This window comes from Halyomorpha halys, unplaced genomic scaffold (genome assembly GCF_000696795.3).
Source record: "Halyomorpha halys isolate HHAL.00 unplaced genomic scaffold, Hhal_1.1 Scaffold469.1, whole genome shotgun sequence".
Taxonomy (NCBI): Eukaryota; Metazoa; Arthropoda; class Insecta; order Hemiptera; family Pentatomidae; genus Halyomorpha; species Halyomorpha halys.
In genome coordinates, this window is record NW_027114062.1 from 124682 (window position 1) to 142741 (window position 18060).

Here is an 18060-nt window from a genome sequence, read left to right on the forward strand (position 1 = left end):
ACATTATTTATAGAGGAGTAAATTTTCTGAAATATTAGCCCTAATAGAGCTATTTACGTCCAATAGTTCTCGAGATACAGCTTTTTAAGTAGTAAGTTAGTTTATTTATTTTGAGAAATCTATATCTCAGGAACTATGGGACGTATAGATGTCTATTAGCACTCAAATTAAAGCTAATTTAACGCACTATATAGTAATTTATGACCTCCACCTTCGTAGGAATAGTATTTTTTTATGATATTTCCTAAAATAAATTGATTTATAATTGTGCCGACAATAAATTTGTGTTTTGAAAAACTTTATTTCAGAAACATTAAAACGTACAGATGTCTGTCAGCACTCAAATTAAAGCTAGTTAAATTTACTATAAAATAGTTTTAATGTTTATCTTTTTAGGAGTAGCAGTTTTTATGTTATTTGACAAAATAAATTCACAAACTGTTAATTTATAGTTGTTCGTATAAAATGTTTGATATTTGAAAATTATCTCTAGATCTATAAGATGTACATATGTCTGCCAGCACTCAAAATAAAGGATATTTAACTTACTATATAGTAGTGTATAACACTTATCTTCGTAGGGGTAGCAGTTTTTATGATATTCGCATATGAATATAAATTTGGCAAATGAAAATTTGTCAACAAAAAAACAACTATAAATCAATTTATTTTAGCAAATTTATTGTAAACTACTGTTCCAACGATGATGAACATCATAAACCACTTCATAGCTCATTAAACTAGCTTTAATTTGAGTGCTAACAGACGTCTGCAGGTCGAATGGTTTTTTAGATATAGATTTTTCAATATAAATTCACTTACTGATCATTCAGTATGTTCTGTATAACATTTTTATGAAATATTGCTTTTTAAAAAGCTATATATCGAAACTTTTGAACGTAAAGAGCTCTATTAGAGCTTACAGTTTTACAAATTTACTTTATTTTAAATGATGTTCTCATAGATTTTCCTTTGTTATTGGTAGTTGTAAAGATATAGAGCTCCGAATGAAAAATTTATTATTTTTAACCTTTCGAAAAAGCTGCTATTTTTTATTCCCCCTGCTAATACTTGGCAGACTCATCAATTTTGACTAGTAATTATACATAGTTTTCATTAAAGTAATCCAAAATTGTGCTGAAATAATTGAATTGTATCTTCTCTTGGGCTCTTGTAATAATCCGAATCCAGGGATGCAACCTTTAGTTTTGATACATTTTTTTATTAAAATTATAGCACTTCTAATCTTGAAGCTAAACGTTTATCTTGGAATTAATAAAACAAAGGTTTTACCAAAATGCATAACAAACCACAAAATGATTATTGAAGGATTTACAGATTCGTTAGTATGTGTATTTTACCTCTTTCTTGCTACATTTGGAACACAATGCTAATCAAATACTTAGTGACTATAAACTTTTTGACCTAATTTTTGGCACGGAGAAATTATGATACCTGTGAATGCATTTTTACAAGGAAGGTTATGGATTAAAATTCCATTATGTCCTTTATCATTATCTTTTATTCTCGTCACTTTCACAAACATAATAAGATGGTCCAAATAACAGGTTTGGAATGTATTGGTTTGATTTATGGTTTTCTTGGTGGCGGAGTGGAGGTTTTCAAACCGTTATTCAATTTCAGATGCTTTTTAAATATTGCGCGATTTAACTATTTTAAAGTTTCCTCTTCACGTTGTAAGCTAATATTTCAAAAGTGACATAAGACCGTAGCTCCCCGGGGGTTTTAGCGGGGCGGGTTCGCCGGGGATGGATTGCATTTTTTTGTGTTATGATCTCCAAATGTGCGATTTTGACATGTCGTACATCGACCAACCTACTCGCTATCGTTGTCTGTTTGAAAAGTCAGATAAGTAAGGCTACTATGGAGGGCGGGAGTGGAGGGTTTGATGCCGTTTTTCAAATTCAGGTACTTTTCAAATATTGCTCGATTTAACTATCTTAAAATTTCCTATTCCCATTTTAAGAGAATATTTCAAAAGTGATATAGGACCGCTTTTCTTAGTAAAAACAACTATATTTAAATAGATCGCTTATTATTGAGTCACAATTTCTAGTGAAAGTCAGTAAAAATTAAACTGCAATGTTTTGCTTCCAATAAAAAATTAAATTTATACTTGACCAACTAGCTTATAAGATCCAATCTTTTCTTCTTTAAGAAATATTTCATTGCCTGTGGAAGCAGCTACATCAATCAACTGAGACGGTGCTGTTTAAGAGCGAAGATGCCCCTAGATGGCTATAGACCCGTTAGATCTTATTCAATAACCGAACCGCCGGCGATCCCTTCCTCCGTGCGGTACCCCTTCCTTCCGATCTGGGAGTGCCGTCCGTGGTTGACATTCAGACCATGGTGGCACTCATCCCTAAATGGTGCACTGCGGAAGCTGCCCTGCCGCATCGCTAAACCATAGATCTCGAGTTGGCAGTCATTGATATTCACAATATATCAAATTGGTAGCTCTCTATAGCGGAACTCGAGAACCAACCCGTCTCACATTTCCTAAGACTATTGTTCCCCATAGGTGATGTTTATCGCTCTGTGAATATAAATCACAAAATCAATTTTATAGAATATATATTTTGTATTTTTAATTTTTATAGAAATAAGCTGGTATGAGAGATTGCTCGGTGGTAATAGTTGACAAATAATGCACGGATATTGTATTATATCTGTTTTGAATAACCTTTGTTTTTAAGAGGTGTAGTTGGACTCAATAAAATGTACTGTCATCATTTAGCTGATCAAAACTAGTGGTTGAGCGAGCATGCCATGGTACCCTTACTTATCTGACTTGTTAAACAGACAGTTATAGGGAGTAGGTTGGTCGATGTACATGTCACAATATCACAAGAGATCATAATACAAAAAAAGCAATCCTTCCCTCCCGGACCCAACCCCGCTAAGACCTTTTTTTTTCGTACCCTCCAAACTGAAAAAATAAATAATAAATATTACAAAAGATGCTAGTTAAAGCTTCCTTCCTATTTTCTACCCATGGGTACTTTAAGTGGTGTTGCAGGTATGTACTGTGTGTGCTGAACGATGGGGCTGTGTGCGCATTTAAACTATGTTGCGCGGGGAGGGTCCGCTTTAGTACTCGCTTCGGCGGTACATAAACTAAATTTGGAACGATACAGAGAAGGTTAACATGGCTCCTGCGCTAAGACCCCATTTTTATTTTTATTTTCAAAACCTCTTTATTTTTATTTAAATACAAAATACAATAATATATAATAGATAGGTATATATATACAAAATACAAATTACATCTTTGCGCTAAGACCCCCGGAGAAAGTCCTATACCGCTTTTGAAATATTAGCTTAAAACGGGAAGAGGAGACTTTAGAATAGTTAAATCCAGGAATATTTAAAAAGCACCTGACATTTAAAAACGGCGTAGTAATAACAACAATACTAATAATAGTAAAAAGGATTAATTCCTTATCAGGTACTCAATTAAAGACCCTTCATAGGTTGTATTAATGCTTTTTTAGTTTTTTTAAAACTGGAAATTAGATTAAAATAACACTAATTTCATAATTCAAAAAACATTTGACGTTTTGGTTTTTTTCAACAATTAGGTACGTTTTGAGTTTTTCAGCACAAAATTAAACGTTTTAATTTTTTTTTTTGGCAACATTTTGATTTTTGTTGCATAAAATTGAAAGCTTGAACTAATATACTAATATTGTACACATAGGTTGGCCAATATTTATTTTATTATGTTTTCCCTCTTTATGTCATGATTTAAGATTGATAAATTTGAGATAAACCAATTGCATTGTTTAACATATGAAGAGTCAAATTCAACTTGAAAATCATAACAAGTAAAGAATATTTTTGGAACAGTGTTAACCAGTGGCTCTCCAGAATAAACTCGTTATAGAAAATTTTTTTGTTTTTATTTTTGGTTAATTTTTTTTAACCTCTATTCCCACTTCACCTCTAGCCCTTCATTCATCCGTTTAACTTTGTGGTTCAATGTAAATATTTTTTTAATATTATTATATTATACTATTTTTATTATTTTAAATAATGTACTTACCGCTAAGAAAATTTTACTTAGAAGAATATGTTTATGTTCTCTTTTCTATGTATTATTTCTAAAACTAAAAAATGAGGTAGTTTTAGGAAAATAATTGAATTCCAGCCTTCATAAGAAGAATATTAAATCCATTAATACAGTTAGCTTTTTCCTTAGCTCTTTGATTGTAGAAAAAAAAATCAGGGTTTTAACGTAGTTTGCATAAATGTAGGAGAGTATTTGAAAATTCTAAAATTCTAAAAGTGTTAGGGATTCAGTCATTTTTTTTAGGGGGTACAATTGCTTGAACAACGTTTATACGAAGATGTGATTTATTCATAACGCTCAACCACGAGATTTTTTCCCCCCATTAATTTCTATTTTACGAGACTGAGCGGATTCCGAAGGTCTTCTTGAAACCACAGGATTGACTCACGGCTACAATAACAGAAAAATAAATTACCTGCTTATTTGATCCCGGGTTTTTAGGGTTGGTAGCATAACGCCCTAACCTCTGGAATACCTTACTTCTCTGTAGAGTATTTAATTTAATCAACATAATGTTCAGTTAATTTTCTATCTATTAGAACTATAAATTAAATAATAAATTTGCAGGATTTCTGTGCTTTATACAAATTTTTAGCTTTTTCTGCATGATATAGCCTATTTTGAATTTTTTACTGCATAAAAATCCGGTCTATACTTATAATTATATCCAAGACTATCACACAAGATGCCTTTAAATTCGTCAATCATAATTTTAAATGAAGTAAACTATTCCAAAGAGTTTGAGTAGCAAGTCAGTTGAGACTCTTGACTATTTCCCTTAATAATAGTGTTGGTCAATTTTCATTTTATAGTTCATGGACGTGTAATTGATTAAATTTAAAATTTAGTTTTCCATAAACTTTTTGAAATATTCTAATAAAAATAAACATAAAAATGGCACAAAATCAACATGTAATCAAATTATTTTCTCATATTTTTGAATTTTGTTGTAATTCGCAATGAAAAGTTCATTATAGATTTCCATGCAGAAGAAAAGGGTGTGGTGCTAAGCTGAACATTAGTAAGGTACTTAAGTCTAGATTTGCTTCAACTTCATGTCATTATGTGTTTATATTTACAACAGGTATCAGTAACTACCTCCACTCATTTCATAGTGAATTTAAACTTTAATATGTGGCTCATTTCTTATTTACCAGTTGGGCATGTTGTCCATAAGCTTAGTTATTATAACTAGGAATAACTGGTAGTTAATTTCATCAAGAACGGACACCCTGATTGATTTTAAACTTCCTTGTCTGAATTAAAACTGGTGTACCATTTCTGATATGTGAGAACTTGTCTTAGAGGTAGATAGATATCTTTAAAATTAATATCTGAATATTAAATAAATAAAAAAATTATTGAAAATAACGAAGAACATTGAAAACAATGTGCAAAAATGTGGAATTTGGGATAGGTCAAACTTGAACCTGAAATTGTAGGCTACGGAAAATGTCTAAAATTATGATAGATAAGGCAATGGTTATTATCTGTTACATCATAGCAAACACCATTACCTTTTCTAAATAATTGAGCTGAATTCATTTACAATTTAATTTGAATTCAAAACAAAATAATTGGAGGTTAAAGAATTACTGACATCCTGCATTACGAAAAGAAAAAAGTGCAAATTACTCATTTCACTTCTGAGGCGTGCAACTCAAGAGTGGACGAAACCAATCATGCAAAGAATTCTTAGCTACAAAGAAGATAATTTCAATCTGATATGATCAATCATTCATCAATTTCCTTTTTTCACAGGATTTTATTGAAATAAATTCATTGCTAACTACATACATATTGTAATTAATTCACTGGAACACACTAATTAGTTTTACTTCTCTTAAGGTTATCACAAAGAGTCTAGATCTACTAAGGAGTCATCAGAACCTTTGATCGTTTTTTGAACGATTAAAAATTGTGAAATCTTAAAAATCCATACCACCACGACTCCACTTTCAGATAGCTGATTCCAACTATGTGCTTGATGTCTCATGTCCATTTGCCCCTAAACAGATATATTCATCATCAAAATATTTTCTTTAAACTTACTCACACACAATAATAATCCAAAAAAAGGTTTTCTGATAGCATATTCAAATTAATCCAAGACAATTTGTCTTTTGGTTGTTGATCACATATCATATAATATAATGTAAACGTTTCGGTGGTTACGTGAAAAGCGTTTTTTCCTTTAAATAATTATCAAGTTCTTTCATAGTTGATATCTGAAAATTTTATATTTTCACTAGCTGTTATTAATGGTCGCCTGATGGTATACAATATACTGAATTTTATAAACATTTTTTGAGCTGATTTTAAGAAAATTGAATCTATAAATTGGCACTTCAAGCCATTTTATTTTACTGAATAAGTCAATGTAACATCTCTGGCACATACTGATATGAGCTAAGCTGTTCATAAAAACCATTTTGTAAGACTTGGTTATTTGGAGGCAGAGAACCTCATAACGTGTATTGCCGTCGAAAACTCGAATTCGAAATTTTATACGATATCAAAACAACCACTTTATAGTAAAAGTAAAAAAAAAAAATACATTAGAATAAGATAATAATGAGATTGCTGATGTTTGGCGTAGTAGCAAATATTATAGAGTTCCATTGATTAAAAACGATTATATAGAAAATGTCTAAATTATGCAATTCAGTAGTGAAAATAAAGTTTTCGTTCATTAAAGTTAGTAGTTAAAATAAGGGGTTTTGGGAAATAGTGAAAGATAGATAGTTCAAAATGTCTTAAAAACTTGTAATGAATGTTTGTAAAACATAAGAGTTTATTCTTTTAATTTAATTATTATCTATTCAATTTAGATTTAATAGGCACGGAACTAATAATTGGAAAACTCATTCAAACCTTAAGGTTTTTTTTTTTTTTTTATGACCCCCCTTCCTGGTCATTTCTGACATACGGGAGGCGGATTATAGTTGGGGTCAAGTTTTTCATTTTAAGGGACTGCTACTCGATGAAAAAAGTCAACACAAAAGCTCGCAAATCTCAGATTGGTAAGACCTGCACCTAACCACCTCAGCTACCGACGGCCCCAAACAAATATCTCCAATATGAAATTCTGCTTTACCTAGTATGATCCGAAATCTGTATTGGGCGAATAGTGAGGAGGCTACATCATTGGCGATAATCCTCAAATGTTGGGATTTGAATTTTTTTTCTTACCTCCTTTATTGTAAATATATATATAACAATATTAATATATACCTAAGTATATAAAAACGTAACTTGTGCTCTTCCTTTGTCACATGGGAAGGAACCCCATAAGGGTTGGGCTGGGTCCGCTGAAGGTGGGGTGTTACAATATTAGCCAGGAGCTGCTAGCCGGGGGGTACAAAGAACGGCGAGAGCCGCTCCACTGGGGGATAAAAGGTGAGATGGGTTAGAATTATTCATTGAAACACTGGAAGAAAATATTTGCCGATATATAGGACTAGACGGGAGTGTGGACTATATTTACCCAAGACCGTGATAAGGATAGCATATGCGTAACCGTATAACTTTGTAAGTGAAAAACATATTCTGTTCAACTTCAAAGATTATTTTAGAGCAATATACAAGAAAAGAGATAGATAAATTTCATCTAGTATTTTCTCAAATAGTGGCCAAGGGTACTCTTTCACTCACGTTGTCAGTTCGTGGGCCATTAAAGCTACCCGAGGCATGTTATTTTCTTTCTTTTTTTCGGATTCCACTTTTCCATCTTCATGACAAACATTAAAACTGTAATCGGCTACTCAAACCTGAGGTTATCACTTCTTTTTGTGAAAGTCCAGGTGAGAGACAATCTGTTCTAAATTGAAAATACTACTAGTTAAATATTGTAACGGTCATTTTTTTTTTATTACTGAGAATATGCCGATTGACTGTGTGTGAAAAAAGTGGCCCCCCTCAAATTTGAATAAAAATTCAATGTGTCAGATATATGATGCAGTAGGCTTGGGTAGCCATCTTTGTCCCTAGAACGAGAAGAGTTAACAGCATCTCAAGAGCTGCATAACTTTTGACTAAGATAAACAATTCACTATGAGTGAATCAACTACACTCCACTCAGGCGTAGGGACGGAGGTAGGATGAAAGAGGGGTGGTAACTCAAGAAGAGAACAATAATATGCATTTTCAAGGTCTCAATAGCTCACCGTATAACCTCCAACATCTTCAACACAAGTAAACTACTACATATATTTTTTAATATAATTTAATTCCCATTACAATCCACAATCAAAATAAAATACTAACTCTACTGTACAACCTTTTGGCAAACCCTCACATAACCATGTGTATAAATTAAATTAAGAATAGAGGCGTATCTCCATTCTTCTATATCACCATTCTTCATTTATTTCAAAATTCATCAAATACAGTCCACTCCATTTATTCAAACCAGCGATACCATTAAAAAAATTAATTTTGGTAATATCCTCCAAAATTTCATCTAGGGGAATACCCAAATTAAACAGACTGATTTTGGAAGATTTTTAACTGCATTTTTATTTGAAGAGTGAAATAAAGAATTTTCAAAAAGACTTTCATTAAAAGCCATTAATGTAGATTTATGTTGGTATATGCCTGTTTATTACAATAACAATACATTCCTACGTCATCGTCCGGTATTCGCAGGGACCAGTGAGAGATCCGCCACCGGAAAGAGAAACTAGGACGTGTCATGTGGGCAGTTAAGTATGCAAGAAGAGCCAGGGCCGCTATGTAAGTGAAGATTAACATTAGAGAGGGGTGCGACCGTTACATACAGCCACCGGACCGTGCAACATTAGCTCTCCCATTTCTGAATTAATAACACCTGTATGCGGTCACTAGTTTTAACCACTGAATGTTCCTTGTTTCATATTCTAATATAATATATTTATTGGAAGATTATTGATTGACCGTGTGTATAGATGAATGGAATATGGTCCGGGTGCGGTCAAAAAAACTCAAATAGTTGATAATTATACTATTTTATTGAGCCAACGTTTCACCCCACGTTGTAGGGCTTCGTCAGGGCTAAAAAAGATACAATAACTATAGCTAAAAAAAGGAAAAAAAGAAAAAAACATAAGTGTAAAATAACAGGGGTATAAAATGTAAAAACGTAAGATATATGGTAATAAGAAAAAATAAAGGTTATAAATAGTAAATGAAAAGGGTAATAGTAACAGATAGATAAGAGAAGAAATATTATAGAAAGTACAAATAGAGAGATGAAAAAAGAAAAAAATACAAATCAAATGATGAGACAGAATGCATACCTGTTTTGACGGCAGTCAAAAACAAAGTGACCGTTGGTATTGGGAGGAGTGGGGACGGCAGTTATGCCACAATAACGAAAATAATTTGTAAAGTAAACATAGTAAAAAAATATTTAAAATAGGTGAACAATAAATGGTAATATACATAATAGGGGGAGAAGAAATATTAAAAAAAAAAAAAAAAAAAAAAGATTTTGAGTTTTTTTTATCGCACCCGGACCATATTACATTAATATATTAATGTGCGTGTGTGGTTCCTGAGGTACGTTCAATAAAACAACCCTATGAGGCGACGTTTTACGAATTTGTTACCGTAGTCATGCCATACTGTGAAAAAAAAAGCAATTTTTAAGAAAAAAATAATTTCTTCAACTAATTATTATACACTAAAACGTACAGAATACTAATTAGGATTAATAATTGGAAAAATTAATTAAATTGTCTGTTACCGTATGTATACAATTTAATTAATAAAATTGCAAAATACAATTTCTGCCGTACATATTTACAATTATAAACGAAAACCTGAGACAGAAAAAATATAAAGCTTTTTCGAAACTTTCAATTGTTATTCTTCCGGAATTGAGTGGACAGAAGGTCTTCGACTACCTTCAGTTTGCAATTTTAAAGTTTTGAAAAAATAATTTATAATAATAATAATCTTTATTTATTCTGGGATTAATCCCTTTAAAATAATTTACAGGCGTCAAAATTAGGCTGTAGAGCCTTAGCATAAATTACAAAATAGAGATGAAATTACAAGATGTCATAAAATAGAATAATATAGTGAATTTAAAAATATACAATTAAACAATCATAATTAACAGAATATATAAAATAATGATAAAACAAATAAAATGAAACCAATTGTCGTATCATAAAACATAATGTGACTTCTGATCAATAAAAAAAAAATGATAAAAAATAAAATACAATTAAACTAAAAAGTAATAAATGAAAAGATATAATTTCTGCTAGTGTACATATTTACAATTATATACGAAGATCTAAGACATAAAATACTGAAAATATATAAAGCTTTTTTGAAACTTGTTTCAATTGTTATTCTTCCGCGATTGGGTGGACAGAAGGTAGTCGAAGATACGGGATTTGAGGATTGGAAGGGTATTAGCACTACGAATAAAGGAGGGAATAGAGTTCCATAGGGAAGAGGAACGGATGAGGAAAGATCTACCAAAGGCTGCAGTAGATCTGAAACAGCCGGAGCCCTTGGAGTTAGTAGCGCGCACATAAATATATGTACATACAGTTAACTGATAGAACCGAGAGACTATTTCACGACATGGACACTACTAGTAGCAATGAAGGACTCAACACGAATATCTGAGATGAATATAAAGATAATAATAAGAACATGAAAGAGATATGAAAGATTTTCTATAGTTCTCTGTTGAACTAAATCATGCCACAGAGAATATTCTGAGATTATAGCTACTTAGTCAAGGAAATAAAAATATTGAAAGTAGGGGTGCATAGAAAATAGAAGTACTCTGTTTATAAAATACTTCTGGCAAATTGAGCTAAACCAGTATCTATTTTTCTATGCTCTTAATTCCAGTAAAAGATAAAGAAATTAATCACTAGTTTCCAAGGAGATATAGTAACAATATAACTTTTTAAAGCTTTAGAAGCTACAAATTTAAAATATATTTTTAGTTAAAAGGAAAATAGTCTGCAGTAAAAAAAAATGTATTTTCCTTCACTTCTTTATCATTATAGGTCTGGTAAATACAAGTAGAAAACATATTTATTCATTTATTAATAAGTTAATTCTAAATTAAGATGTAAATATAAAAGATAGTTTGAATTAAATGTTTGAGGTATTTATAAGCATTTTATGAATCTTTTGGAGGAAGGTAATCATCAAATGATGACAAAAATTTCCGTTTTCTGATTCAGTATGCCTCAAACAATATATTTGAGTATATTGTATACAAGTAAAAAGTTGCATAATACACTTTACGCAGTATAAACAGACAGCATTTCATGAATCTTTAGTAATAATACCAAAAAATAGTTTAATCAAACTTTTTACGGCTTACAGTATGTAACATTCATTGCAAGTTCAATATAGTTAAGCTGTGGGATAATTTCCATTATGGCAATGCCTAACTTAGAGTCCAAAAGTCTTTTCTTAACGGTCGTATCCTTCTGTAAGATACGGTTGGCAAGACGGCAAATTATTGTGCATATCATTACGCTATATGTTGTGTGACCGTAAAAAGGACATGTAAACAGTTTTCCGTTCTGTTTATGAGCATTTTAATTTGTTTTAGGGAACAATAATAATAATATAAGGTATTAAAAACTTAAACTATAAAAGTTTCCTCTAGGATCATTGGTTGTAAATATACTAGCTTTTTTGTAATCCAAAACATGATGAAATTTGGGTATTTTCGCAGTTTGGAAAAATCTATATGAAATAAAACTATTCATGTAAAAAATGTATTATTGATATTACTGATAAAATAATAAAAATGTAGGACATGGAGGATCAGGCCTTAGAACCTTTCTTATGAAGTGATCCTAAATAACATATAAACAAATAACATATTGCAGACAAACAACTCATTTCTACATTAAAAGGAATCGATCAAATCTGCATGTGGATGGAAAAGATGGAAAGCAGATACACTTAAAAAACTTCTCGCTTGAAAACCTGTGTATTTTTGTCCTTTTCTTAAAACCAGTTTTCAGGGAGTATTTCACATTTTTCATCCTCTTCACAGTTGCAAACTTTCTTTTCTTCGTAACAGTAAAATGATTTATTGTTAATAAGCAACTAACCTTCATATTTATTCGTTCAAACCTTGATTTCAAGCTACTGGGTCAGCGATTTAAAAATGATTTATCCAGTTCAAATGCCCTACTAATGGAGTTGTTAAAGTAAATAACGATGCAATAGGTCAGAGCTTATGACGACAAATCCACTTTCCCGGAGTTATCATTCTTGATGTAGTATCCGTGAACTAGTCCACTAAATACAGCAGAGTGATTGCTCCTCACTCGTTGAAATGACCCGAACCGCCCACTGAAGCCATCGCTGCAGACCTTAAGTGGATCAGCCTTAGACTGACGTGGGCAAAAGGAATCATTGTCTCACCCATGCTTTAGGTACATGTAATTATTTGTCATTTTGTAAGGGAGAGGAGGAAAGTAATGCGAAGTACTTTATTGAAAGATTTGAGCTTCCTCAAGTTAATTGAAATGGATTACAAAACTATTATACTTCCTAGTGTCCTGTAATGATGCGAAACGTGACCATATTCTTGAAGGGAAGGACCAATGTCGATTTTAGTCTTAGCAACCTAAACCGAACACAAGTTTAAACCACAACTTATTCGGTATTATAAAAAATTATTCAGCGTCTGTGATTAATTCCTTAAAGCCTACTAAGTAATTCAATTAAAGACGTCTGGAATTTTTTCGTGACTTCATTTATATTCGTATAATACATACATGCATATTACAGGGAAATGATATATGTATAACAGTGAAATAATGCCTAAACACATATTGAATGCATCATAATTAAAATATAACGTAATGTACAACAGTTCTTGTTTTCGAGAAGGGAGAGATGCTACTTATGACTTAATTGGCCAAGAGTCCCGAATGTCTAGTACTGGAAAAACAACGCTCTGCTTTTGAAAATTGTGTATTATTTATAATAATTAGTACAAAAAAGGGTAGGTCCAACGAAAAATTTAGACGGCGAACTTCGTACTTAACTTGGAACCGGTGAACATAATCAAAGGAGTCGTCCGAAACGTAGCAACATAGGCTGATGACACATGTATACCGTCTGTAAATAACGACACATCTAATGCACCACAAACACTTCAGACACATATAACATCTATTGAAGAATGGTGTAAAAACTGGAGAATCAAAATAAATCCTGACACATCCCATCAGATCACCTTTACTCTCCGTCGTATATCTCTACCCTACTGTCCTACAGTATCCTTTCTAAACACTCCACTTATGCCTGTTGAACAGATTCGATACTTAGGTCTCCATCTCGACAAGAGACTTACTTGGAATCCAGACACAAGACTGAAACGACAAGAAACTGCTCGTAGATTCCGATTGCTACAACACTTATTTGACAAACGTTCTAAACTTCCCATCCACTACAAAAAATTAGTATACACTACGATAATCAGACCAATTTGCACATATGGAATTGAGCTCTGGGGCTCTACCAAGCCATCAAATTCCTCCCGCATCCAATCCTTACAATCCAAAATCCTTGATGCTCAAGTGTAAATGAAACATAAACACAAGTGTATAAAATTAAACTCAAGTGTAAATCACATTAAATAAATAAATTTAAAAAAATATATACTGCTGAATGTCTCTATTTAGATGCAGGATTTTTTTTTATCAAACACATTTATCATTAAATGTCAAATGTGACAGAATCAAACCTAGAACTAAAACAGCACTCTAGAGCATCTGTTAGTAATCATCATGACTTTAAATTTCAACTATTGCTTCTATTAATAATAGTTGAAACTGATTTAGTGTTAGCGAATTGTTTAAAATAAATTCATTATTTAATTAATATGATATAATAGACCATACTATTCAACATACCAACAATAGACCTCACGTCTTGTTTCTATTCATGAAGTCTTCCTGTTTGTACCGTTTCGGACGGGAAGGTATACAATTTAAGTGGGCTGCTGTTTATGTGCTAGCAGTTAACTGCAGTTCCGTTTGTTGATCCGCAGCCAAATGGAGCAGGTTCGGGCAAGCCGTAATTATTGGAGCTATCTCAGGGAATTAGATCTTTCTGGGTCAAATGTAAACAAATTAAAAGATAAACTATAGAGTAAAGGTTCCACAACTGTTTTGGCAGGTAAAAGCCAGGAGACGGGGGAGAGGGCTTTTAGTCTCCACCTGCCCCAAATTATTATTTTTTTAAAAATCCTGATATAAATGAATAACTCATTCTGAAAAGGGGTTCACTTTTTTTGGAATAATAATTAAGTTGACTCTTTCTCGAAAATCAAACTTACTTAGTTTTTGGCTAGGTTGGGTGATAAACTACTGAACTCTTGTTAATCTTAAAAAAAAATTAAGATATTCTGCTTTCTTTTTAACCACAATTATCAAAAAATCCAATCAATATTTTTAAATCATACTTTAAATTAGGATGCCAACTAAATCATCGATGGATCGTATCATTTCCGGCAAAGCCTAAAAAATAATTTTACAATTTCTCCAACATTGTAGTTACGAGTCACGTGATTTTCAAAGAGATCTAAAACGCACACCGACAATAAAGTCCTACAAAGACTGGGTTTGAATTGTTTTGTATGTTTTTGATATATAAAAAATAAAGTATTATCAATGAAAGTCTAGAAAAGCGACAAGTACAAAATGGGTTATTGTGGTCTTGATTTCTTTTTCAAAAGTAAAACACAAAACAATCCTGTGTGCTTATCAATTAACAAAAATACTATATTCTGAAAACGATCATATCATTATATTTAAAAAATAATAATCAATAACAAAATGAAACGTCTAAAACAGTAGGAAAATGGTGCCGGTCAAAGAAACTACAAGCATGTAATGATTGTAGAAAAATAGTCCAGGTGGCGGGTCAAACAAACTACAAAAATAGCAGAAAAATTTATTTATTAGCGTTTAACGTTTCGCCCCATTTCGCAGAGCTTCATCAATGCTTGGAGTTTTGTACCTTCTTTGACCGCCACCCGGACCATTTTTTTACAATCATTACATGCAGTGAGCTCAAAATCTTCAAAAATCCTAAACTTTTCACTCTGTTCTCAATATTGTTAAAGCTATTGTGCAATGAGTGAATCGCTACAATACGATAAAAATTAATCAAACATATTTTAAAGTAGCAAATTAGCTATAACTTAAATGATGAAACCTTCTTTGAAATTTCTAAAATTATACTTAATCTATAGCGTGCTATTCTGCTGAGTATTTCTGCAAATTATTTTTACTTATTTACCTTGTTTTGTCTGCTATCATCTAATGAAGCAATATTTTGATATAAATCGGTCCATAGCTAATAAGGTATTAGTCGTAGATTCCGAAAATAGTGACCAAAGTTGAAAAATCTGCAGTTACAATAGAGATATTTGGATTTTTAAAAGGTAATAACGTAGTTTATTATTCATGAAAAAAATCATTTCTTGACTAGGGGTCTGTTGGACCCCGTTATAATTTTTTTTTTTTCTTCTTTTTATATCAAATAAGACGTTCAATACAATACATTCTTTAACAATAATTAATACATTCTTTATTTACCTGGAAATAATATTGAGTTGTTACCAACATGAACTGGTTCATATACGAGATAGTGTGTTAAATATATATGTACCTGCTACGCCAGGTAACACGAAAGGTGGGTCTGTTGGATCGAGTTATAATTTTCTACTTTTTATATCAAATAATACGTTCAATACAATTCATTTATTAACATTAATGAATAAATTCTTTGTTTACCTAGAAATAATATTGAGTTGTTACCAACATGAACTGGTTCATATACGAGATAATATCTTAAATATATATTTACCTGCTACGCCAGGTAATACGAAAGGCCAAATAATACGTTCAATATTTTGTACGTATATATAAACGTTGTATATACGTTCAACATTTATTGACATTAATGAAAACATTCTTTATTTACATGGAAATGGATTATGCAAAAAAAAAAATAGTTAGAACATTAAAATTGAGTCCCTCCGACCTACCTGCGCTAAGTATTAAATAATTCAATTATTATACAATCCATATCATATAAGAATATTTTTTCGTTCAATATTAGAACAAGAATGTTCCAGAATTCATTTACATTCAGATGAAAAGCCAAATTTAATTTTACACCTGAGTAAGATTTCTAATCACTACATTACAGCCTACAGTCCGCTTAGAAAGTTGATGTTAACAACCTCATGCACGAACAATCCATAAACACTGCCTAGTAAAGATCTAGCTTAAAGACTAATGTAGGACTCCATCAACACTTTCTTAGCGGCACGGCAATATATAAATGGACATAACCATTTATAAAACCTAATATTTACAATCACAAGTGGGTCGACGCTTTTATAATTCACGCTATCTCTGGACCTTGCTTTCTTCTCGAAAGTGGTAGCGCACATAAATTACTGCTGCGCATCTAAACACTCCCATAAGTAGGAGTCGTTTCTCGTTTTAGTGAGATTAAAAAAAATAAAATAAGTATTTTTACTGCTCTTTCGGACATTTAATAGACTCAGCTGAGAGAAATTTTGATATATTGAGGTTTTCTGTTAAGTATGATAAAGGTATACAATTTTAGGTTATGAATACTCACTTAAGTCTCTTCTTTGAATTTTGTTTTTTTAAGCGAAATTGACGAACCAATACTACTGGAGAATGATTTGTTCTGCCTTTCAACCATAGAATGGTGTAGTTATAAGTATTTAAAAAAGAAGAAGAAGATTATTAATTTAATATATTGATTGTTTGAGAGTGGTTTATTTTATTATTAACATAAACTTTAATGATCCACTTTTTCTTATAACTTTTTATTTAAAATAACCTCCAACGTTCGGCCCTTAGGCCATTTTCAAGGAGACTAGCTTAACCATTGAATCCTTTAAATTATCCTTTTTGCAGACTAATTGTCCATGTCTTACACAAACCATATAATATCAATACAAAAACTATTCCAAACAAATTATTTTTTATACATATATTGTATCTATATAATATTTTACAGATATTGTGAATGGTTAAGGAAAAAACCAATTTTGTGGAATAGTTTTTGTATTGAAACTATATGGTTTCTGTAAGACATGGGCAATTAGCCTACAAAGTAGACAATTTAAAGAATTATGACATCAATGGTTAAGGTTGTCTCCTTAAAAATGGCCTAAGGGCCGAAACGTTGGAGGTTATTTTAAATAAAAAGTTGTAAGAAAAAGTGGATCATTAAAGTTTGTATTAATAATAACAAAAAAAATGCTACCACACTTCTTTGATACTTTTTTTATGAATTCCCTATTTTTATAATTACTTTGTTCCAGCTAATTAAAAGTGTTGGTTCATGTGAAAGAATTTATTTCATACACTTGTATGAGATATATTTTTATTCTCCGAGAACCGTAAGTTGAGTTTTATTACTGTACACTTTTTGTTCATCGTGCAATTTCATTTAATACAGTATCATTTAAATAAGTTCACCCCAGAAAAAGAAATTTTGTCAACCTTTTGTGTATTGTGTACTTTTAGTGGCGTGCCAAAAATTTGGACCCTAATATAAACAAAAGTGTATGAAATGTTTTTGCAAAATGAATTTGTTTGAAAAAAAATAATATATTAAAAAAAAATATTAATTTTGTATTGAAAACTAGAAATAAAAATTAACTTGGGATGCCCTTGCTTTAAAGTAAGAGGTGCTAAGAACTGAACCATGTTAACTTGAAAAAGGGTACCCTAATCTCGACCCACTGGACTGTGGGAGGTTGTACCAAGATTGCTCTTACCAACATAACACAACCACTAACATTTTTTTTCTGTGCAGAAAAAGATAATTGAAAAAAGCACCTACTTCCTACACTGAATTCATTAGAATATGTTGGTAAAAAAAAAAGTCCAAGAAATAACCTGAAATCAATCTCACTTAACGAT

The 18060-nt window shown here is 31.4% G+C and overlaps 1 protein-coding gene and 1 non-coding gene across 4 annotated transcripts in view; one reads left to right on the plus strand and one right to left on the minus strand.

Moving 5' to 3' along the window:
* The window catches only part of ssp6 (short spindle 6), a 242148-nt gene that overhangs the window by 44950 nt on the left and 179138 nt on the right, over positions 1–18060 (minus strand). For 2 of the 3 annotated variants that reach the window (XM_014424402.3, XM_014424406.3), the window contains exon 2: positions 6039–6104. The exons of the other annotated variant lie outside the window; for it this stretch is intronic. In XM_014424402.3, coding sequence (XP_014279888.1) covers positions 6039–6104 — 66 coding nt within the window. The remainder of the gene's footprint in view (positions 1–6038; positions 6105–18060) is intronic. 3 annotated transcript variants of the gene reach the window in all.
* On the plus strand, positions 3118–3225 carry LOC112211926 (U6 spliceosomal RNA). Its single transcript, XR_002945767.1, has one exon. It is a non-coding gene; the product is annotated as a U6 spliceosomal RNA (small nuclear RNA).